Genomic DNA, 23885 nt, shown 5'->3' on the forward strand with positions numbered 1-23885 from the left:
TCACAGGAAGACTTGCAAGTAAGCAGAGCCATTTACAACCAATTGTCGTAGTTGATGGGAACCATCGAGATTCCAAACCACCATTAATGGCCCACACGTTGCATTATTACAATAGGACCTTATAGTTTATATTTCTAGTTTCAGATACAAGAATGATACATTAATACAAACAGGATGACCACACTCAGAGATTATAGATTTGTAATGATACCTTTTGCATGAAGCATATTTGTTACATTATATTCACACTCATTAGCATATTTTCATATAATCATATGGAGTGCAACATCACAGACATATTTTCCCCTACTCCCCAGCCCTTTCTGTAATGGAGCAGAAGTCAGCATTCATCTGTCTTGCTTATGGTGGTCGCTATCAAAAAGCCAGCATTTGCTAGTGATGATAGCATGCTTGTATCTAAGGTAACCAAAATCTTTCTCCAGTACTTACAATTGGAGATAGCTGTGGTAATTGTTGGCAAATGTTGACTCTGTGATGACCCTTGCTGTAGTTCTTTGTATCTGTGCCATTTTATCGAGGTGCAAGCTCAGATAATACAGTGCCTAGGAAGATATTTTGTGATTGGAGCTTGTGCCTCTTCCATTACCACCTTCAGACCCCAGCGGGGATCAGAGCCCCATTGAACTCTGTACATATACAGAGCAAGAGTCAGTTCCTGCCCTAGAGAGCATACAATCTAAACAGACCAGGCAGCCAAAGGGTAGGTGGGATCTTAACTGCACACCCATTTCTTGGTGTGCCCTGTGGAAACCATGGCCACAGAATGGGTTTATAAATGTCTTGGTGACCAAGTACGTTCTTGTCTAATGAGAGACTTATAATCAGAAGGTTCCTCACAAAATCTTGTCATTCCTGGGGCACTTGTCAGTGTCCCTTGAAATGAATTCCATGCCCTGGAGTGGGTTATGACTCACTGGCTCACTGGGAACTAAGAGGGGATAAGCAGGCTTTACTGCTGTGCTGTGTAAACAGAGATAATGCACTTAGCCCATCCCTTCAAGCATAATATGGTGGAGGGCCTTGCTGTGCCCAGATGTATGTTTTCCTTCCTTCCTTGCTCCTCTCTCTCAGGGTCAGAGAGGGGCCTCTAAGAGGCTGACCCCTGCGAGCTGGAAGTCTGAGCAGGGTGAGTGCCTTTGGTGAAGTGTGGTGAGGTGCCTGTGGCTGGTATGCACAAGCCTGCTCTCAGCTTGGGATCGCTTTGCTCTGTGTCTTGCATGTTTTGCTCATTTTAGTTCTCCTCCAGGGGCTGATGGTGCTACAGCTCTGGGGTAACATTGAGGTCTGGTTCCTGGACACATGGCATGAGTTGAGCCAGCATGTTTCTGCGCTGACCAAGACAATAGCAAAACGCCCATACAAGTAAGTTTGTGTCACCCAGGCAGGTGCTCTCAACTCTCAACCGAATCCCAAGTCCAGAACATCAGCATCACTCTTTGTTCTGGTTGTGACTCTGACACACTGTGGAAGCAGGGTTGATACTGCTCCCATGGCAGATCCTTACAGAGAACTCAGTGCCATGATGTTTCAGGGGGCTCTATGTGGATGGGGTGGGGGGAGGGGGGAACCCAGGTTGTCTCCTGTCAGGGTATCCAGAATAGACTGGATGTAGGAATGTTCATTTCATGACTGTCCCTGTACGGTTATTCGGCTCTTTCCCCTCCCCCATTGCCATTCACACACTCAGTACACTGTGCTCTGCCGTCTAGGTGTTTGAGGGATAAGAGGCATAGGCTCAGAAATAAGAGCTGATGAGGAAAGTTAGGTGACGGTAGGACATGCCCTCTTAGCAGCCGGAGGGAAGGGGCCATTTTGAAGATGGAGAGGGTTGTGAGCTAATGGAGGAAAAATGCTGGTCCTGGAGGAACAGAGGTGGACTAGCCAGAAACCCTATTACAGAGGCTGCAGGAAGATGTGATCTCCCAAACATTCACTACTGCGTGTCCTATCCTTGCATCTCTTCCTGCAGGAAACAGCTGGAGACCCAACTATTCCCCTTCTGCACTGATGGGGGCTGGTGCAGCGGTGTACATGGGGAGAAGGACAGGACAGGACTGCAAGAGGCAAATCCAGTTTAACAGTCAGCCCTGTTGTGGCAGTAGCCATAGCAGCAGCATACCCTTCCCCAAGCCCAGTGCCAGGTTTACAATGGCACCAGTGGCTCCATGGAGCCGGGCCTGTGCCCAGAAGGGGCCCTGGCCTGCTCCACTTGCACTGCATCCTGAGACCCCACTGGCTACCCCCACCACTTGCTCCTCTCGGCCTGCCTGCCCACTGGCCGAGAGCTCCTCTCTGCCCCCTGGGCCTACCCGCCAGCTTCTCTGACTGCTGGCAGAGGTCTCTGCTTCCCACCACCTGCAGGGCCTCACCTGTCTCCCTGGACCTGAGCAGCTTGGGACTGGTGCAGAAGCCTGGCCAGTCTCAGCTGCAGCGGGGGGAGGTGTGAAAGTCTGGGGGGATCGGCTGGACCCCTCCAGGCAAGTATGTCCTGAGGGGGCCTGGCAGGGACAGGCCCTGGCCTGGCTGATCACACCACTCCCGCAGGGACGGAGTGATTCCCCACCCCAGGACCAGCCCTAGCTGCATTGCTGGCTCACCCGGCAGACATAGTCGCCTCCCAGCAGGGCCAGTGAGTGTGGCCGGGAGGCAGGGCATGGGGGAGTGGGTCTCTGGGGGGTGCTGGGTAGTGAGAGGGCAGGGAAGATCCTAGTGTGTTGGTGAACTAGGGAGTAGGGTGCCAACTTTCTACTTGCACAAAACTGAACATCCTTGCCCCCCCGTGCCCTGCCCCTCCTCAGAGGCCCCTCCCCTTCTTCAAGGCCCCCACTCCCCCCTCACTCCATTCCCCCTCCCTCTGTCGCTCACTATCCCCACCCTCACTCACTCGCTCATTTTCACCAGGCAGGCTCCCGATGGCACTTACTTCAAGCAGCTCCCAGAAGCAGTGGTATGTCCCCCCTCTGGCTCTGACGTGGTGGTGAGCCAGGTGGTTCTGCGCGCTGCCCCATTTTCAGGCGCCACCCCTGCTGCTCCCACTGGCCGGGAATCGCAGCCAATGGGAGCTGTGGGGGGCGGTGCTTGGCATAGGGCCAGCATGCAGCACTCCCTGGCTGCCCCTATATGTAGGAGCCAGAGGGGGGACATGCCAGCTGCTTTCCGGGAGCTGCGTGGCGCAGAGGCTAGCAGGGAGCCTGCCAGCCCCGCTGCATGGCACCACCAACCGCACAGTCAATGGCCTGGTCAGCAATGCTGACAGGAGCCATCAAGATCCCTTTTTGACTGGGTGTTCCGGTTGAAAACTGGACACCTAGGCACCTTAGAGCGGTTAGGGGCAAAACTGTGTGGAGGGCCAGGTGGGGAAGGCTGTTGTCTCCTGAGTGTGGTATAAACTGCTTAAGGGGGGGTGGGGGGCGCGGACAATTAACCAGTGGTCTTGACTCCCTAGAGGGAAGTAGCTTAGCTGAGAGAGCAGACCAGACTAAAATCATCTGCACTTGGATAGCTGGGCTCCCCAGCCCAGTCAATGCCAGACTAGCTAGAGAAAACTCTTGAACAAAAAGGGAGTGTGTATTATTCTCTTGCCTCCCACTCCAAAGATGTTAAGGTCAACAGCTTTAAAAATGGCCTCTCATTGGGTTCCTAAACTTTGACCACTTGTATTTGAATTTTGGTAGGTGCTTGGTAGTTCCAGCTCCCCTTGACTCTAAGAACCGTGGGTTTTGAATGTTTCTGAAAATAAGGCCCTAGCTCTTTACATTTGGGTCTCCATGTTGAAATGAGAATCCCCTCTTGCTTCAGTGGGACTCCAGATAGCATTGCTCACTTACTTGGAGGATGGCAACTAGGAAGGGACAGCAGATGCATAGAAATCCTTGTTATCAATGGCTATTCCATGGTGATACATTCTTCCAATAAACTAATTTAAGTAAACAAGCCGGTCAGGTCATTGTGTTGCCAAAGAAATTCTTTGTTCAACCACAATAATGTGTCCTAATATAGGAGAGCGAGTGGTTAAGCTTCTCATCTAACAGATGTTCCAGGTCCCGTGATTGGAAAAGCAAGTCCAGTTCTCATTAATGATTTCATCATTGGATGGTATTGGGCTCATCGCAGAGAATGCATGTAGCTAGTATGGGAACTTTTGAAGGAGCGTCACTGTGGACACATGGGTACTTCATTTCCTCCCACATCTGTTCTTAGAATGTTGAAGGGCACTCTGTAGTGCTTTCCAGACTTAGTTCAGCACAGCTGATATTGAAAGCTGAAGGTCTCAACCTCCACCATATGCATGTAAACTCCTTCATGATAGCTCCAGTTCAGACAAAAGTCTTCCAAATCACCTGCATCTAGCTACTTCAGGGGTAAGATTAGAGCTTTGCAAGAGGAAGAACCTTAACCAGAAGTCATTTGCTAACTGAGCTCCCTCTGAGGAGAGGCTGGAAATGAGAGGGAGTTCATTTCCTGCTGCCATTCAGTACTGCTGAGGTGTGAGATTGTGGATAATGAAGATAGCAGGCTCCACAGCTCTTGCAAACAGGCATGAGAGGAAGGAGGAGCATGCAAGTTTTTCCTGGTGCTGTGCCTCCCCATGGTTGGTGTGAGGGGAAAGAGTTCACTTGCCCCAGCCTTGGGGCAGGTCTGATGTTCCTTTGCCACAGGGAGCATAAGCATTGGACAGCAGAAGAGAACCACTTACCATTTCTATTTCAATCTAGCACCCTAATTGAGATCGGCTTTGTTATCTTAGTACGCTGAGCCAGTCAGTCCTTACAACTCTAGGCACAGTACTGTTACAGGATATGCCTGATGTTTTACCATGTGTCTCTGTTACATGTTCAATAACCTGTTCCCACCACTTTGTGTCCTGACTTGCTAGTTACCAAGATGGTGCCTACAGTTACAAGGTAACAGGACACTTTTTCCTCATTGATGTTTAAAGTCTTATAGATCAGGGTCACTTCTGTCAGGGAAGAACCTCTTTCTCAGCACAGAAGGTCCGTGGGAACAGTTTCAGGCCACATGTGGATTATTTTCTGCCAAAGTAACCAGACCCTTGTCAGTCCCTAATCCAGGAGTATTTCTTTCTGATACCCAGAAAAGGAACATACTTTATGGTCTGCTACAGTCAGCTTGCAAATCTTGCATGATGATTATGCAAAAATTACTGCTGATAAAGCTGTGTTGAGTTTCAAATCAGGTACCTGACACCAGGCCTGTCACACTAATAGATCAAGTGAGAGCTGTGTGATCCCCCTGTCTGACTTACTAGGAGCCCTACATTATTCATCCATTCTTTGGGGCAATAAAACCAGAGTCTCAGTTATTAATTTGATTAATAGAGGAGGCAGCAAGTCAGATCCCTCCTTTCTCCTCACCTTACATAAAAGGTGCACCTAACTACCATAGTGTGCCCTGAGATCCATCTAATCCAGTATCCTGTCTGACTATGGCCAGTACCAGATGCTTCAGAGGAAGAAACAAGACCTTCACAAGGCAGATGTGAGATAATCTGCCTCCAATACATCTTTATGACACTACACCCCATATTCTTCATAAAAATAATTATATGAATATGGCATAACTAAGATGTTTTATGCAAGATAGGTTATGATTTGCTGATTATCCAATTTGTGTGCATGCATCATTTCTGTATCTGAAGTTAGGAATATTGACTATGTAACAATCACAACTGTGTGTGTACTTAGGGAATGCTCACCAGACAGTATGCACACAGCCTGAATGGGCCATTAGGAAGAACAATAAGACTTTGAAGATACTACTAAATCCTGCCTTCCTGCAAAGGTTCCTGGATTACTGCTTGGACACTACAGGGTCAGGTGATTGTGTCATCTGGTACTAGACCCCCATCTTGGACTTTTAGTGTTTTTCCATTAAGAGGTCATGTGGGGGTCAGCCTGGGAAACAAGATTCCCACAATATGTAAATTCTATTTAAGGCTGGAGCATGTGTTAATTATGGTTGCTGGTTCTTCACTGAGTCCTGCTTTATAGGATGACTGCTGTAAACACCTAAGACTGTTTAGGGGAGAAGGACTAGGACCCAGGCCGAGAAAGGCAAGCCTCTGAAGGGTACACCTGGAGATTTAAGCTGCAAACAGTGTAATTTACCTTCAAAAAACTCTGCAACCTGCATACAGCAATATTTACAGTGAGAAATTACTATTTTATTAAGCCTAGTTTGCATGTTTTGTTTGAGTTGCTCAGTAATCTGCTTTGATTTATTTGTTATCCCTTATAATCACTTAAAATTTACCTTTTGTAGTTAAGGGGCTTGAGAGCCCATCACAGCAACACAGTCCAAGGGAAACCCAGGCTGGTAGGACAGGCAGCCTCAATGGGACCCCAGCACATTCAGTGGCAGCCCAAAAGGGGGGATCCAACCTGTCACAGTCTCCTCCTGATTCTAATAGAGATTGTCTTAAATCCTGAAGCATGAGGTTTAATAGCCCTTCCAAGACTCATTATGATACTTTCAGTATTCTTGAGAGCCACACTTTGGCTCATACCTTCATGGGCAGTTAAAGTAAACAGTATGTTTATTACCAGTTAATAGTCTTTGATACAGGAAAAGCAGCAGTACCCAACATGCAAAGCAGTTAAAGAAGTCACAGGACTCAAATGAGATCATTTACAGATCAGCTCTAGCAAGTAACCGCTCGTTCACAACAGTAAAGCATATAGATGCAATTTTAAGAGCCTCTCTCTAAACACTGCTGTTCTAGATCACATCCCAGTGACCCGATGCCTTCATTGCAGGTGCCAAACCAACACATAACAGTTAGGAGAAGGGTGGAGTGGCAACTGGCTTTGTCATTTGATGGGATCATAAAGCCTGCTAGAAGAGATGCACATTCTGAAGCCAGGAAGCCGGTTTGAAAGCTTGCGTCTCTCCTGGAACAGTCTACTCCCTAGAGATCAGCTAGTGATGGTGGTAGTGAGTAGGAGAACGAAACTAGAAAATTTTGCTGTAGGTTATCTGGGCTGCCTATTTCAAAGAAGTCACTCTCTCCTCAGTTGGGATAGGTTTTCAATGCAAGTGGCTGATGCGTGTAGCTTAAAAGATTTCAAGAGAGCAGAAGTCTTTGCAAACTTGATTAGAAGTTGGGTGTCCCCATGAAGAGGTGTCTGGCCTGGATCACCCTCAGAGATAGTGAAGGAAACCACCCCCCAAGGCAGTTTGTTTGAAAGTAACTTACGTCCTCCTGCATCTCTTCCTTTGGCATGCCTCTGCATCCGAGCCACAGGAGCTATCTGAGTCACTTCCTGACAAGGAGGAAGAAGAGGTGGAAGGCTTCAATGTGCTACAGTTCATACTCAGCACCCAGCCTAGTTTGTTGTGTAGAACTTGCTTAAGTCCTGGGGGCAATGGCAGCACTTCCAGCGTATCCACATAGTTGGGCAACAGCTGGCGGAGGCGGTAACAGCAGAGGTACTGGAGCGACGTGTAGCTGGCGCATGAACGGATCACCTTCATGCTGCTTTTGGCTGCAGTGGAGCACACCATGGGGTAGAATTTCTTGTTCTGCAGTTTGGTAGCTGCAACTCCTGGGAGGAAATAAAATCAAGGAGGCTGGTGTTAGTCATAGGCAAGGGCACAATTAGGTAATTACCTATAATGCAGGGATATAGTTTCTAGGATGCCCTGTGATCTGAACTATCACCCCTTCTCCCACCTAAATGTGGGGTCTACAAACATATCGATAGAGATCTGGAAAGCAGGAGATATTTGAAGGCAGGCCTGTTGAAGTGAATAGTTGTTTTAGAGACACTCTGCTTTATGCACTTAATCTTCCTATAGTTTGCCATTTACAGAAGCCCACTATCCCCATCTTCAAACAGTCAGATGGCACTGAGACTTCCAAGAGGCAGCAACAAGCTGAAGACCGACCCAAAGGGTCAATGTTCCATAATTCATACACCACTCCCTCCCTGGATGTTTTGTCCTATCACTTTGTTGTGCTTAAGGGTGGGTTTGGCTGGATGATGGCCATTTTGTCCCAACTCTTACCTATGCATTTCCTGTTTTTGAAGAAAGTGAGAGTTCCATGCCACGTGTCCAAATGAACCCCAATGATGGAGCCTTGGCCAAACCTTGAGGAGAAGTTCATTTTATCTCCCCTGTGGTGGAGTAATCCTTAGACAGACAGACAGACGATTAAGAAGCAATCCTACACTCTTTAGATCCATCCCATCTTCCACAATCTCTTCCTATTTTGTATAGACTGAAGGAATCAGCCATTTAATTAAAAAAACCCTAGATTTCCCCATGACCACCATTTTGCTGCCCCCCCATCCCAGAGCATGTGAAGGGTCTTTGGCAGCTCAGGAGACAGCCAATGGTGGAATATACTCTTGCCTCTAGACCCATGGTCAAGTATAGGCCAAATGTGTTAAAGACTGAAAGTTGTTGCCCCTCTGTGGTGTGACAGCCTATGTGAAATGAGCTAGGTGTTCTCGCCAAGGCAGTGGGGAGGGAACCTTATTGGCAGTCTCAGCCATGGAGCAAATACAGAACAACAGAGATTGGACTTCCTTCACTCCTTTTTCAGGTGGAGACACTTTTTTTGGGGTGGGGTAGGGTGGGAGGAGTGGTGGTTTTATGCTGTTATCTACAGAGGAGGTTGGGCATGGACAACGTTCAGCCTCTAGGTCAGTCTATGTATCTGGCTAAGGAAGTTACTTCACTGTATTTATATTAAAAAAAAAAAAAAAAAAAAAAAAAGAGACAGACCGACAGACTTTAAACGACAGAGGCAATCCTGATGGGTAAACAGCAACACCGGCAATATGCATGGATTCTCTCCACTGCCCAAATGGAAGGCTGGCTATGGGCAGCAGTTTCAGTCCAAGTCCATTAGGGATATCAGAGCAGATTCACAGTCCGGGTGACCATTTCAGTCTTATTCCCATCATTCAGAGCACTTCCACAATTGCTAGGATTAGGTTTCTTCATATCCATGAGCCTTCCCCATGAACTCTAAAGGCAGCAGTCCCCCTCCCTACCCTGCATTACCTGTGTATGAGAGTCCCCAGCTGTCTTCATCCTTGCCCAGCAGACTACAAAATGTATGGCGGTACTTGTCAAGATTCACATCTGAAGTCCCAATTCCCACCATCTGGATGGAGGTAGCCCATGCCAAAGAAGAAAACAAGATCTTTGTTTCTGCCATGGAACCACTCAGGGCTTTAAGCACAGCATAGCAGTGACACACAATACAGGAGTGTGACGCTCTGTATCTCGGAGAAACATGCTACACCCCCATGTTCATCTTTATAAAATGATTGATTGGTATCCAATGCAAAGTTGGTCACGTTGGGTGCCTTAGGAAGGCTAATGATGCACTGAGCATAGCTATTATAGTAATGTTATAGGTTATAATTTCATGTATGTAGTTATGAGGATGAAAATGTATCCTCATGGCTTAAAATAAGCCCTGGCAAAAACTCTCCAAGAGCAGAGAGGTAGTTCACACCTCACCAGGGCAGGTACGGGACAAACCCAGCCCAGCCTCACAGGAACAAAGGATCCTGGCCTAGGCAGCAACAAAAGAATCTGTTAGACTCTCAAGGGAGTCAACCCCCCTTCCTTTGGTCAGTTTGGAACTGCAATGAGGTAATGCTCACCTGACTCTGAAAGGAGAGGGGTGGGGGGGAAAAGCCAAGAGGGAAGGAAGGACATGATAAAAGGGAGAGATGTTTGCCACGCTCTTCCCCCACCTTCCACCTACATCTACAGACACCACATTAAGCAAGTGAAGTGCTGATCAAAGGGGAGAGCCTGGCTGAAAAGCAACCAGCCAGCCTGTGATGAGAAGCATCTAAAGTTTGTAAGGACATTGAAAGTGTTAAGATCAGCTTAGAATGTGTTTTGCTTTTATTTCATTTGACCAAATCGGATTTGTTATGCTCTGACTTATAATCACTTAAAATCTATCTATCTTTATTGTTAATAAATCTGTTTGTTTATTCTACCTGAAGCAGTGCATTTCGTTTGAAGTGTGTCGGAGACTCCCCTAGACTCATATAAGCTTGCAGTGTCCAGCAGGCATAACTGGATACTGCAAGACAGAGGTTCCTAGGGTTGTGGCTGGGATCAGACGTATTGGCTAGTGTCATTCGGTTGCACAATCCAAGGAGCAGCTTACATGCCAGAGGCTATGCGTGAACACCCCAGGAGTGGGGGTTCTCACAGTAGAGCAGGGTAAGGCTGCCTCCCAGAGTCAAGGATTGGAGTCACCTAGCAGATCACCGGTCCAGACAACACCAGAGGGGAACGTCACAAGGAGTTTCACCTTTGGGTCTCTCCCTCTGCTACTTTTATTAGCATGTCCCAATAGGCTCTACTGGAATCTCTGGGCAAGTTACAGGTTTTATTCCTGCACTCTAGGAGTTTACTATTTATCTGAGTGAGGCAGGCAAAGCAGGAGATGGTCACATCAAAAGCCAACCAAAGGGGGAGTGGAAAATGGTGATCGTTAGGTGAATAGTAACTTCTTTATCTACATGCTCCAGTGCTGTTCCAGCGTTCATCACGTTAGGAACTAGTCAGAAAACGGTGCATCTCTGACTGGACAGGCATCTGGCATTTCTCTGCATTCTGTCACTCCAAGCACTGTGCGGCAGGGCCCCATCTCTCTATTTTGTCATGTTGAGACAATCACTGGTGACCTACAAATAATAATGTAACAAAAGGCATGAAGGAGAGCCAGGAGATGCGAGTCTTATACATGACCTCCACTGACTCCGAGATCTCAAGTAAGTCACTTAACTTCTCTGCTTCAGTCTAATTGAAGTTCTTGGGCTCAATATTGGGGTATTGTGATGAAATTTAATGGCCTGTGCTATGCAGGTCAGAACAGATGATCAAATGGTCCCTTCAGCCATTAAACTGTTAGTTTCCCTGTCTGGTAGCTGAGGAGGATTCCAGTTTTCATGAAGTACTTTGAGAGCTATTGATGAGGCATGCTGTCAAGTACTGTTCTGTTAAAAGCTCGTCTATATCTGTGCATCTACGTGTTCCTAAACAGCTTGGCTCAACATACCATGTCAGTGCCATAGACTGGAGAGGTCATCTTGATCTCCCAGAAGTGCTGCCCCTCCGCCAGCTCCTTGTTCCCACGGATAGCAGCAGTGCCACAGCTGTACTCCATGTGGAAGTTCACCTTGCGGTTGTCACAGGTCAGGAGGGTTGCAGTCGATTTGTTCACGTCATCCCACACCCACTCAAAGTCTGTTCAGAAAAAAAAAAGACAGCATCTTTAGGAGGTGGGGCTATATGGGATCGCACTGACCCAGAAATGTAACAGTTTAACAACCTTTAAGATTTTTATAATCTAGCAGGCTAAATACCAGGCTGGGTCAGTTGAACAGTCAGCTTGCTAAAACCCAAGACCTTTTTGCTGTATTCTGGCTAGGGATGTCATGCCAGTGTGGTCCATCCTTAACCACATCTATCACTATCAACAAACAATAGTTCTCATTTTGAGGTAACACCAGAGCTCAGGTGTGCAAGCAACTTGTCCTACAACTGCAGTTACCTAACACTGTCACATACATAACAGCTGCCAGCTAGCATGCGAGGTTGGGTTGGAATCCAGGCCACGAATGAGACAGAGTAATGTTGCCTTTAGTATTTATTACAAACAGCAACGTCAATCTGAAAGACAGGCAGGAAATGACCCAGATGATGTCTAATCTGGGAAAATGAGAATTTAAGACACTTCTAGAGCGTCCTTGAGTTTTGGAGAATCCCATTTTTATTCCCTTTAGGCTCATGAAATTACAGCCAGAGGGCAAGCAGTGTTCCGCCTTCTCATTCCTGACATATGAACACCCCCACCACCTGGCCAGGTCCAGATTTTATCTAGCTCTCCTAAGGCACAGTAAGCCTGATCTTAAATACTCCTTACTACCTGACCAGTTTGCTAATTGTACTGAATTGTGCCGAGTTTGATCCTTGTTACATGTACACTGCCCCACAGTTCAGACTACAGGTGTGTGAACAGCAATGCACACTGGATTACATTCATATGAAGTAGGAACCATTTCATTTGTACCTGCAGCATCCACATGGGGGAGTTACAGCACGTTGATGTGCACTGCTATTCGCTCCCCAGAAGTTCATGGCGGGGCAGTGTAGATGGGATGCCCTGGGATGTAACCAGGAAGTTCAGTTTCACTTGTGGCCTAAGCCAGATTTGAAACCAGGCCCCCACACATGAGATCTGGTGTATTAACATCTTTAGAGTTTAGCCTGTGAATCATGCAGGATAATATACTGGTTATCTTCCCAGTTTCCCTACGGAACATGTCATAAGAACAAAACAGCATGCCATGCAGGAATAGCACAGGTTATATTTTCCCCACTAAGCATGCAGTGGTGGTCCCCTCCCCATTCTCTACAGATGAGCAAGTGGCACCACCATCTGCATAACCCGAGGGGACCCTGAAACATATGGGCAAAGAGAAAGCAGCACAGTTCAAACCCCAGAGGAATAGCAAGAGCAGTTTAAGAGCTGCTTCCTTACACTCATCCTCTTCACCACACTGGCAGTCCTTGACACGATGGATGGTGTGCAGACTGGAGCAGTACGGAGTCTCATTCTGGTTCTCACAGTTGCAGTAGGACTCTCCTGTCACAGGGATGGCGCTGGGGATGGAGGGCGAGAGGGAAGGAAACTCTGGCTCAGAGTCAGAGTCACTGTGCTGCCATGGAAAAGCAGAAGGATACCATCAAAGCTAAAATTTGAGGGCCATCCCATAGCTTGAGCAGTGCTTTACAAAGCCATGGCTTGACACTCCTTGTATTGCAGTAATACCCAAAGGTCCCAGTGGGCACATGCCCAAAAGAGCCCACACAGATGAGTGGATGGGGAACGATGCAAAGTTCAAGCAAATTGAAGGAGGATGACAATAAACACACTGCATTCCAGGTCTTGATTTTACATCACTGACACGATTTAGGGATGTATGAGGTTGAAAGGAGGAAACCACAGGAGTGGGGAAAAAGGACAGACAAAGGGTAGGGAGAGCGAGATTGGGCAGCTGAGGGATTGACATGGAAAAAGAGGCTAGGATGCTACCAACAGTAGTACAGCAAGCAAGGGGGAAAATGTAGAGTGCATTTCAGGAGTGAGGGAATGGTGGCTTCAAGCAGTAACCGCTGCTGCTACTCGTGTGGAAGAGAGGGCAACACTCCACGTTGGCTTTTGTCTTAGGGGACAGATGATTGGAAGACCTCACACTTAAGATACTTTCTTAAAAAGCTTTTGCTTACTGTGGTGTATGGGCACAGAAGACATGTAGTTACAACAGCATCTAAACATTACTATCCCTATATGCCAGCATATCAAACAGCTGAACCTAAACTGATTTCTTTTACGCAGTGTTTGTACTTCATACAAGATACAGGGCCAGACTCTAATCTCAATGACTTCAGTAAATTACTCTAGATTTACACTGGTGTTAGATAATTAGCCCACTGTTTCCTATGTATTCCTGTTCTATTGCCCAGATTGAAAGTCATGCTTAAAGGCTACAATGACACTTGGATTTTGTACGACTCTGGTTCATTTGTGCATAGCCCATCCCAGTGCTCTCCTGTCCTCTGCAAATTGTTTCAATGTTCAGGCCAAACATCTAGAAAGACACATTTCTGCCTTTTCTCTTCTCCGCTTTCCCCTTCACAGAAGGGACCTTGCAGAATTTATAGAGAACGTTACCACTGTAGAAACTTTAAGCCACTCTGACAGGACTGAAGGAAAACAATTATACATTGTCCCTCTGAATTCACTGGGCCAATCAGGTGTCTGAGTCAATCTTACCCTCATACCAATGTGCACCTTGCTAGGGAGTTTAACCTGTATAACTAGGAGCTGGGGGAAAGCAAGCTGAAGGAGGTCAGCAGCTATTTTAATTTATCCCTTCTTACATGGTTCTATTTCTTTTCCTCCTTCATTCCCACCTTCCAGCTCTTCTACATCAATTTATACCAAGTGAGACAAATTCAGAGGTGGTGTGTCAAGGTGTTAAGTTACAGGCTGGTAACTGGGTGAGAGTCCAATTTGCATCAGCTTAGACGCCCTGTAAGCTTAGGTTACTGGAATCTTGTCTGAATATGGTCCACTGTGCATGCTATTGCCACACTGGGCACCTGGCCCTCAAGCCACTAGTCACCTGCATCCTGGGAGGAGGAAAGGTTTCCTTAATGGGTGTTTTAAAACATGCTTTAGAAGAGGATATTTTTACTTTGGGATCCTTAATATTCCAACCTACCTGCCCATCAGAGTCATAGCCCCATCCATGTGCTCCAGAGGCCAAAGCTACTGCCCGTGCATCTGCATCCCGGCGTACCCCATTCAGGACAAAGTGCCAGGCCCTGCTGTTGCGTGTGCGTCGTGCCATGGTGTTTTGATACAGATAATCTGCAAAATGGGAAGGGAAGAAAATAAGATTACCCAGAGCAGCAGAGTCAACCGGAAAGGATCTATTTGGGCACCACTTCCTTCCAGTGGTCATCAGGCTCTACCCCCTCTCCTGGCCACCTTGTGAATAGGTTTGGGATAGCCAGGCTCAGGTCAAACCGGGGCCTTTGCCATGGCCTTATGGAACCTCACACCACTACTCTCTGGCTAGACTAGTAAGACATACACCTTTCACAGCATGGTCAATGCTACACCTGTTGGCCAGCAGGGGTTGCTGCTGAGCAATACAAGCATAAACCTACCCTCAGGAGCCAAGCTCACCACCTCTGCAGAGCTCCCAGCCCAAACTGGCTGAAAGAAATACTAGGATCTACTTCACTTTGAACCCAGCGTGTTGAACTGGGTTACCAGAAATACTCCTAGAAGCACAAAGGGGGGGGGGGGGGGGACAGTGCCACCCTGCACTAGCACATAAGGGAGAACTGCTACTGCACAAACCACCCAACACCCTCACCTTTGTCCTGAAAAAGAGATGAAGATCAACAATAATTGATATATGCAGGCTCCTGTGGGTCCAGTAACTACACCATGCATAGCCAAGTTCTGACGTTAAACTCTCCCATTCTTAGCTGTCTATGGCATTGCCTCCTGGCTCTACAGTTACTACACAAGTTGATGTGTGTGTGCCTGTCTGCTCATCTTTGACTAATTGACTATAATGGGAAGAGGAGAAGAGAGACCAACTTCTTGCTGTAGAGGGACAATGATCTTTTCATCAGCTTGTCCTGACTTTCCTCAAGAACAAAACTTCTTGCGTGTTTCTGAATTCTAGCCAGCTGCGTCTCAGAGACCAGGTTTGGGGAGGTTCTATTTCCCCCAGACAGACCAGAACAAGTTTCTAGCCATTACAGCAAAAACTCACATAAGAAAAAAGAAGAGCTAATTCTTGTTGCTCAATCCCCTCCTTTCCCCCCTAGAATCTCCTTTTAGTATGTCACACACAAAAAACCCCTCCCTCCTCCTTAGAGCTTTCCATGGGGTTCCACACCTCTTCCAAACATCCCTTAGCCCTGGTCTTAGGTCAAATATATTAGTGTTAGATCGATTTAACCTTGCATCCGTCCACATAACGAAGCCATTTTTGTCGACTTAATGGGCTCTTAAAATCGATTTCTGTATTCCTCCCCGATGAGGGGATTAGCGCTGAAATAGACATTACCGGGTTGAATTTGGGTTAGTGTGAACGCAATTTGATGGTAGTGGCCTCCGGGAGCTATCCCAGAGTACTCCATTGTGACCGCTCTGGACAGCACTTTCAACTCAGATGCACTAGCCAGGTACACAGGAAAAGCACCGGAAACTTTTGAAGTTCATTTCCTGTTTGGTCAGCGTGGCGAGCTCATCAGCAGAGGTCACCAGGCAGTCCCAGAATCGCAAAAGAGCTCCAGCATAGGCCGAACGGGGCGTACAGGATCTGATCACTGTATGGGGAGAGGAATCCGTGCTATCAGAACTCCATTGCAAAAGACGAAATGCCAAAATATTTGAAAAAGTCTCCAAGGGCATGAAGGACAGACGCTATCACAGGGACCTGCAGCAGTGCCGAGTGAAACTTAAGGAGCTGAGGCAAGCCTACCAAAAAACCAAAGAGTCAAACGTCTGCTCGGGGTCAGAGCCCCAGACATGCCGCTTCTATGATGAGCTGCATGCAATTCTAGGGGGTGCCCCTACAACTACCCCACACCTGTACATGAACTCCTGCAAGGGAGTCTCATGCAACAGAGATGAGGATTTTGTGGATGAGGAAGATGAGGAGGAGGGGGAGGTTGAAGATCGCTTGCCTGGTATGCACTGAGAAACAGTTCTCCCTGACAGCCAGGAGCTGTTTATCACCCTGGAGACAGTACCCTGGGATCCCGGACCTTGAAGGCAGAGAAAGATTAATTTGCCCTGAAGACTTGGGATTCATTCGCAGCCAGTACAGCTACTGGAAAAGTCTGTTAACGTGTTTGGGGATGGAACGGAAATCCTCCAGGGACATCTCAGTGCAGCTCTCCTGGTGGTACTCCCAAAGTCTTTGCAAAAGGTTGCTGGGGAGGGCAGCCTTATTGCGTCCTCCATGGGAGGACACTTTACCACGGCAGACCAGTAGCACATAGTCTGGAATCACTGCATAAGAAAGCATGGCAGCATGATCCCGGTGTTCGCTGGCATTCAAGCAACATCCGTTCTCTATCTATGTGTTATCCTCAGGAGAGTGATATCATTCATGGTCACCTGGTTGAAATAGGGGAATTTTATTAAGGGGACATTCAGAGGTGGCCGTTCCTGCTGGGCTGTTTGCCTGTGGCTGAAAAGAAATCATCCCTCCTGTTAGCCACGCGGTGGGGGGAAGGGTGAAGCAATCATCCCAGAGAATTGGGTGGCTTAGTTGGGTTTGTGCTGCACGTTAACCCGAAAACATCAGCCCCTCCTTTTAAATGGCCAGTGTGTCTTTTTCAAATTTTACTCTCCTTTTTTTCCCCCTCCCACAGCTGCAAAGGTTTCAACGCTGCAACTAGCATCTCTGTCCCAGAGGCTAGCGCAGATAAGAAGGCGAAAAAAAACGCACTCGCGATGAAATGTTCTCTGAGCTCATGGGGTCCACCCAAACTGAAAGAACCCAGCAGAATGCATGGAGGCAGACAATGGCAGAGTCCAGGAAAGCACAAAATGAACATGAGGACTGGAGGGACGCATGAGAGGACAGGTGGCGGAATCAAGAGGAAAGGTGGCGGCAGTATGGTGAGAGGAAGCAGGATGGAATGCTGGAGGATCAAACTGGTATGCTCTGGCGTACGGCTGAGGTGCAGGAAAGGCACAGACCGCCACTGCAGCCCCTGTGTAACCAACCACCCTCCTCCCCAAGTTCCATAGCCTCCTCACCCAGACGCCCAAGAACGTGGGGGGGGGGGTTCCCCCTCCGGGCACCCAATCACTCCACCCCAGAGAACTGCCCAAGCAACAGAAGGCTGGCTTTCAATAAGTTTTGAAATGCAGTGTGACCTTGTCCTTCTCTCCTCCTCCCGCACCCCACCCAGTGCTTCCCTCCTCCCCCACCCCTCCCGGGCTACCTTGGCAATTATCCCCCTATTTGTGTGACGAATTAATAAAGAATGCATGAATTTGAAACAACAATGACTTTATTGCCTCTGCCAGCAGTGATCGAAGGAGGGAGGGGAGGGCGGTTGGCTTACAGGGAAGTAGAGTGAACCAAGGCCGGGGGGGGGGGGGGGGTTCATCAAGGAGAAACAAACACAAGTGTCCCACTGTAGCCTGGTCAGCCACGAAACTGGTTTTCAAAGCTTCTCTGATGCACAGCACGCCCTGCTGTGCTCTTCTAACCACCCTGGTGTCTGGCTGTGCGTAATCAGCAGCCAGACGATTTGCCTCAACCTCCCACCCCGCCATAAATGTCTCCCCCTTACTCTCACAGATATTGTGGAACACACAGCAAGCAGTAATAACGTCACCTTAGAGACTAACAAATTTGAGCATAAGCTTTCGTGAGCGACAGCTCACTTCATTGGATGCATCCGATGAAGTGAGCTGTAGCTCACAAAAGCTTATGCTCAAATAAATTGGTTAGTCTCTAAGGTGCCACAAGTACTCCTTTTCTTTTTGCGAATACAGACTAACACGGCTGCTACTCTGAAACCAGTAATAACAATGGGAATATTGGTTTCGCTGAGGTCTAACTGAGTCAGTAAACTGCTCCAGCGTGCTTTTAAACGTCAAAATGCCCATTCTACCACCATTTTGCACTTGCTCATCCTACAGTTGAACAGCTCCTGACTACTGTCCAGGGTGCCTAGGTATGGCTTCATGAGCCATGACATTAAGGGGTAGGCTGGGTCCCCAAGGATAACTATAGGCATTTCAACATCCCCATTCTGGTCTGGAAAGTAAGTCCTTTCCTGCAGCTGTTCATCCTGAAGATGCGAGCGTCATGCACCTTTCCCGGCCATCCCATGTTGATGTTGGTGAAACGTCCCTTGTGGTCCACCAGTGCTTTCAGCACCATTGAAAAGTACCCCTTGCGGTTTATGTATTGGCTGCCTTGGTGGTCTGGTCCCAAGACAGGGATATGCATTCCGTCTATCGCACCACCACACAGTTAGGGAATCCCATTGCAGCAAAGCCATCCACTATGACCTGCACATTTCCCAGACTCACTACCCTTGACAGCAGCAGCACAGTGACTGCGTTGGCTACTTGGATCACAGCAGCCCCCACAGTAGATCTGCCCACTCCAAATTGATTCCTGACTGACCAGTAGCTGTCTGGTGTTGCAAGCTTCCAGAGGGCTATCGCCACTCGCTTGTGAGCTGTGAGGGCTGCTCTCATCTTGGTATTCTGGTGCTTCAGGGCAGGGGAAAGCAAGTCAAAGTTCCATGAAAGTGCCCTTATGCATGCGAAAGTTTCGCAGCCACTGGGAATCATCCCAGACCTGCAACACTATGCATTCCCACCAGTCTGTGCTTGTTTCACAGGCCCAGAATCGGCGTTCCATGGCATGAGCCTGCTCCATTGCCACTAGGATGGCCAAATTGCTGAGGCCCGTGGTTTGAGAGAAATCTGTGTCCATGTCCTCATCACTCTCCTCACCGCTGCCATCGCCTCCTCGCCTGCTTTTGCAGGTTCTGCATATACTGCATGATAATGCGCGAGGTGTTTACAATGCTCACAACTGCTGTGGTGATCTGAGCAGGCTCCATGCTTGCTGTGGTATGGCGTCTGCAGGAGAGCAGAGTTTCAGGGGAAGTGGTGGTTGGATGACCAGTTTTGCAGACCTACTGGACCGTCCGCTGCCAGGACACAACAGCTGAGTGGGCTGCACACTTGCTGTGGTATGGCGAGACAAGAGCAGCCAAGCAGAGTTGCAGTGGAAGCGGCCCTGCAAGACCACCAGGAGAGCAGAGTGCCAGCAGAAGCGGTGGATGATGACGACGGTTAGCAGTCCTACTGCACCGTCTGCTGAAAGCAGTAAGGAGCTCGCACAGAAAAAAGGCACGAAACGATTGTCTGCAGTTGCTTTCATGGAGGGAGGGACAACTGACGACATCTACCCAAAACCACCTGCGACAATGTTTTTGCCCCATCAGGCATTGGGAGCTTAACCCGGAATTCCAATGGGTAGCGGAGACTGCAAGAACTGTCAGATAGCTACCCACAGTGCAACGCTCCGAAAGTCGACGTGGACACACTCCACCGACTTAATGCGCTTAGTGCATTAGTGTGGGGGGGGGGGGGGACACAATCGACTGTATAAAATTGCTTTCTAAAAAAATCGACTTCTATAAATTCAACCTAATTTTGTAGTGTAGACATACCCTTAAACACATGTGCAATCCCTCTAGTTCTGAAAATGCCAAGTTCCTTTAGAGCAAACATGCTAGAGAGCTCCTTGCCCCACACAGCCCCGCTGTTGAGGGATCTCCCTGGCCTATGCAGCTCTTAATTATTTTTTGCTAATGAAATAAAAAGGTACTGGCCTAAGCCTGCCACTTTATCATTCACTATACTCTCCCACCCCCATTCTAAGAGAGAAAGATCCATCTCTTAGCCTCTTTAACAGATCTGCGGAAAGGGGGCTGCCTGTATACTGTACTGCCACAGACTCCTCAGTTTTGAGTTAGAGGAAAGGAGTAAAGAAAAATAAGTGGTATTTACCAGCATTTTACGCAACACACACATCTGAGATTCAGGTGATTTTCTGTTCTTCCCTGTGACCTATTTCTACCTCCCTGTGGGATGCCCAGAGATTTGGTTCAGAGCACTGCTGATAGTGAGGGAACTGAGAACGATTGGTCTAGATAATACTTAGTCCTGACATGAGTGCAGGGGACTGGACTAGATGACCTTGCAAAGTCCCTTCCAGTCCTACGATTTCTGTGAGTCTATTCCCAGTCTACCCCTTCTGAAATACAGGCACTCCAATTCCTCATTCTATTCCTAAAGCAGGAAAGAAAGTGCTGAATATCGGACCAGCCCTGCCCCAGGAGACCCTGTGGAAACCCTTATGGTATAATACCAGCTTCCTATTCTTTCCACACACACCTGATTTTGGAGCAGCTCATATGATTTGCAATCTATAGCCAGAGTTCTAAATGGGAGGGGAGACAGAGGTCAATATTTTATTCCTAAGAATCAGTTCTAAGTGTAAATACACCTCTACCCTGATATAACGCAGCCTGTGCCAAAAAACTGAGCCAAACAAACAAACAAAAAGCTTACCACATTATATGTGAAACCGTGTTATATCGAACTTACTTTGGCCCCCCTGCTCCTTGTCCCCTGACCACCCTCTCCAGAGACCCCCGTCCCTAAACATCCCCAGGACCCCACCCCCTACCCAACCTCCCTGCTCCCTGTCCCCTGACTGCCCCAACCCCTATCCACATCCCTGCCCCCTGACAAGCACTCACTGGCAGCAGCGGGAAGCGGAGCAATGTGGCCCCAGCCCGCTCCACTTCTGCCAGCTCCCAGCTGCAATGCTCCACTTCCGCCGCTGCCGGTGAGTGCGGGGAGGTTGGGGAAAGGACGCCCCCAGCACTCACCTGCAGCAGGAAGCGGAGCGACGCGGTCCCAGCCTGCTCTACTCTTCCAGCTCCCAGCCGCGGCACTCCACTTCCCAAAGCCAGTGAGTGCTGGGGGCATAAAAGAACACACCCAGGGACGGGTGGAAACATGGAAACTGAGATTGAGTCAACCTGTACCTCTAGACTAACACCCAATCAGGTACCTTTGAAGGAGGGGAGAAAGATGAGAATGTCCATATCCAAATGTGATTTACTTCTAGCCCAGGGAGACTGCAGGCAGCAGGAAGTACATGAGTCAGACAAAGCCTAATTATTGACAAACAACCCCAAGAACCAGCTTAGTCTTTATTCAGCAGAGACTTGAGAACCATTCTTCTTTCTTTTTATAAATTATAATTGGATCTAACCTGTGATGGGGAAGGGAGAACAAGTCTCAATTAGTGAGCAAAGATTAAAGCCCAACCCCAAGGAGTTTTGCCAGAGGTTCATGTGGGAACAGGATTGGACCCTAAATAGATTAATGGAAAACCTGCACCCACCATTACTTGTTAAGCATCAGCAGAATGCCAAGTTGTTTAAACATTGCTACTACACAGGAAGAGGAGATCAGAGATCTCCAGGGGAGAATGGAAAAGATTCATTATTGGTGCCCAAGCTGATAAGAGAGTGAAGTGCTAGCATGACACAGAAAAAGTTAGCCTGATCTTACACATCAGAAGTTAAGCCTGCTTGAAAGCAGAGCCTGTGAGAAGAAGAAAGATACTAGGGTAAGGCTAGAGGGCAAATAACCCAGAGGCATGGATTTAGCCCATAGGTGAGGGAGAATTGTGGAGGTGTGGGTGGGGTGATACTCCACAGGGAAGGGCAAAGATTGACTTCCAGTGTAAGACACTAAAAACAGTATTTGTAAAGACACTGGGCAATACAATATATTTTAAGCCACTGCATAAAGCATTAAAAGCCATAATCATAAAAAGAGAGAAATAAGAACAATTTGAGGCATTTTAGAAGCAGAAGAGAACAGAAAACAGCACAAGAGAGGGAAAGGTTAATATAGACTCAAGAGTGGCTATAGTCAGTCATCTAGGATGGAGAAAGCAAAGTTTAGACACATTTTTAAAAGTCATGCACAAAGGACTCAGACACATTTCAGGGAAGAGAAAGTCCCATGGCTGAGGGCCCATCACAGCACAGGCCCATTGTCATACTGACCCAAGACAGGGGGATTGCCATAAGCCAGGCGGCGCATGATCACAGATATCTGGGGCAGTACGAGGTCTGAGGAAGTCTAGAATGAAGCTTTACCTGATTTGCATGAAAGGTTTCAAGGCCCAGCAGTACCAGTTTCAGGTCTATGTGGCACTTGATTGGCAGCTAACAAAGAATGCCAGGATCAATGTAATATGATGATGGTTGCTCAGAGCAGCAAGCAAATTATCTCCTGCAATCTGCTCAGCAGGTAAGTGACAGAGTTACCCTGTCAGGAAGGAATTAGAGTAACTGAGCTTCCTAGTCAGGAGGGCAGGTGATGCTGCTGCTGCGAGGTCAGCATGGGATAAAGAAAGGAGCAGCCTGCACAACTACAAGAGCCATGTTGAAGTCACACTCAACACACCATGAGGGCAGAGTGATGCCAGGCTGCAAAGTACCTCTGAGAAAGTTTCCCAAATGCACAGGGACAGTAAGGAAGAAAGAGCAGCACAATAACAATGACCCCATCTACCTAGCTACACAGATTCTGTTCCCTAGGATGCAAACAAGGTAGCCACAGGGCTACAGCTGGCAGAATCAGCCATTTGTCCAGGCCAGGGCTCTAACTGCAGAATCCCTGGGCACAAGAGGGGCAGGGTGATGTCATCAGTATGCAATTGACACTCAAGCCTGGGGGTTTTAAGAGTGACTTTGCCTAGAGCTCTCAGGTACAGACCAGCACCACAAACGGCAATTCTGTACTTCTGAGGTTCTTACAGCAGACTCATCTCTATGGTATCCAAGGCAGCATCAATCCCTCAGGGATGACACAGATTGGCTCCTATCTGCTAGAGATGGCCGGGACCAGACCAGTTCCAGACACCACCCCACTCCCTTATACTCATAGAAAGCCCAGCCTGGCCAGACACAACTGACCCCAATACAAACCCTGCAGGCGTTCGGAGAACCAGGGACTGAGCCCAGACTAGAATCAAACCTGGCTATGCCAGGGGAGGGGAATGGGGGTAGCTAGCGAGCAGTATGGGGTCCCCCGTCGTCCCACACAGGACAAAGACGACCCCACAGAGGGAGACAGTTTTTAAAGCACCCAGAGGCCACAGATCTACATCCGCTTTCCTAAACACACACACACACACACACACACAGATTTATTCCTCCTCCCACAGACAGCAGCCCCCCAACAGAGCACAGATCCCCCCGCCCAGGAACAAGCTGCTGGCTCACCCTCCCTCATGAAGTGAGCTATAGCTCACGAAAGCTGATGCTCAAATAAATTGGTTAGTCTCTAAGGTGCCACAAGTCCTCCTGTTCTTTTTGCGAATACAGACTAACACGGCTGTTACCCTGAAACCTCCCTGTAGAGATTCCCCTCCCCCCACCCAGGGACCGACCGCAGGCTCATCCCCCTGCCCAGCCCGGGGACAAGTCGCAACCGCATCCCCCCGCTTTGGAACAGGCTAACCCCACTCCCCCGCCCAGGGACCAGCCGCAGCTTCATCCCACTTCCCCCTTACCTACTCCGCTGCGCGCGCCTAGCAGCTAGGCCACCCTCGCGCTCCTTCTGACCTACTTTCCCCCTCCCAAGGTATAAACAATCCACCCTCTGCACCGCCCCTTCCGCGCCCATT

The 23885-nt window shown here is 48.3% G+C and overlaps 1 protein-coding gene across 3 annotated transcripts; it reads right to left on the reverse strand.

Moving 5' to 3' along the window:
- Positions 1-184: 184 nt before the first annotated feature.
- On the reverse strand, positions 185-23872 carry SPSB3 (splA/ryanodine receptor domain and SOCS box containing 3). 3 transcript variants are annotated; one of them, XM_084641319.1, is made up of 8 exons: positions 21064-21147; positions 14316-14464; positions 12569-12746; positions 11084-11271; positions 9055-9157; positions 8050-8175; positions 7238-7586; positions 185-647 (listed from the first exon to the last, which is right to left on the reverse strand). In XM_084641319.1, the coding sequence occupies exons 2-8, from the start codon at positions 14442-14444 to the stop codon at positions 548-550; spliced, it is 1173 nt and encodes a 390-aa protein (XP_084497445.1). In that variant the 5' UTR covers positions 14445-14464; positions 21064-21147; the 3' UTR covers positions 185-547. The 3 variants fall into 3 exon arrangements, with proteins under 3 accessions (XP_084497445.1, XP_084497444.1, XP_084497443.1); XM_084641318.1 differs by lacking the exon at positions 185-647 and adding an exon at positions 23772-23837 and having other exon boundaries at positions 6560-7586; positions 21064-21153; XM_084641317.1 differs by lacking the exons at positions 185-647; positions 21064-21147 and adding an exon at positions 23772-23872 and having other exon boundaries at positions 6560-7586.
- Between the last annotated feature and the right edge of the window lie 13 nt (positions 23873-23885).

This window comes from Lepidochelys olivacea (genome assembly GCF_965140295.1).
Source record: "Lepidochelys olivacea isolate rLepOli2 genome assembly, chromosome: 10".
NCBI lineage: Eukaryota > Metazoa > Chordata > Testudines > Cheloniidae > Lepidochelys > Lepidochelys olivacea.

Excerpts from the sequence above, each read along its gene's own strand:
- SPSB3 (XM_084641319.1), bottom strand. The coding sequence starts at position 14,444 with ATGGCACGACGCACACGCAACAGCAGGGCCTGGCACTTTGTCCTGAAT. Across the intron at positions 8,176-9,054 it reads CTGGGGACTCTCATACACAG|GATTACTCCACCACAGGGGA; the intron begins GTAATGCAGGGT and ends TGTCTGTCTAAG. Across the intron at positions 648-7,237 it reads AGGAAGAGATGCAGGAGGAC|AGTTCAATGGGGCTCTGATC; the intron begins GTAAGTTACTTT and ends GTATATGTACAG.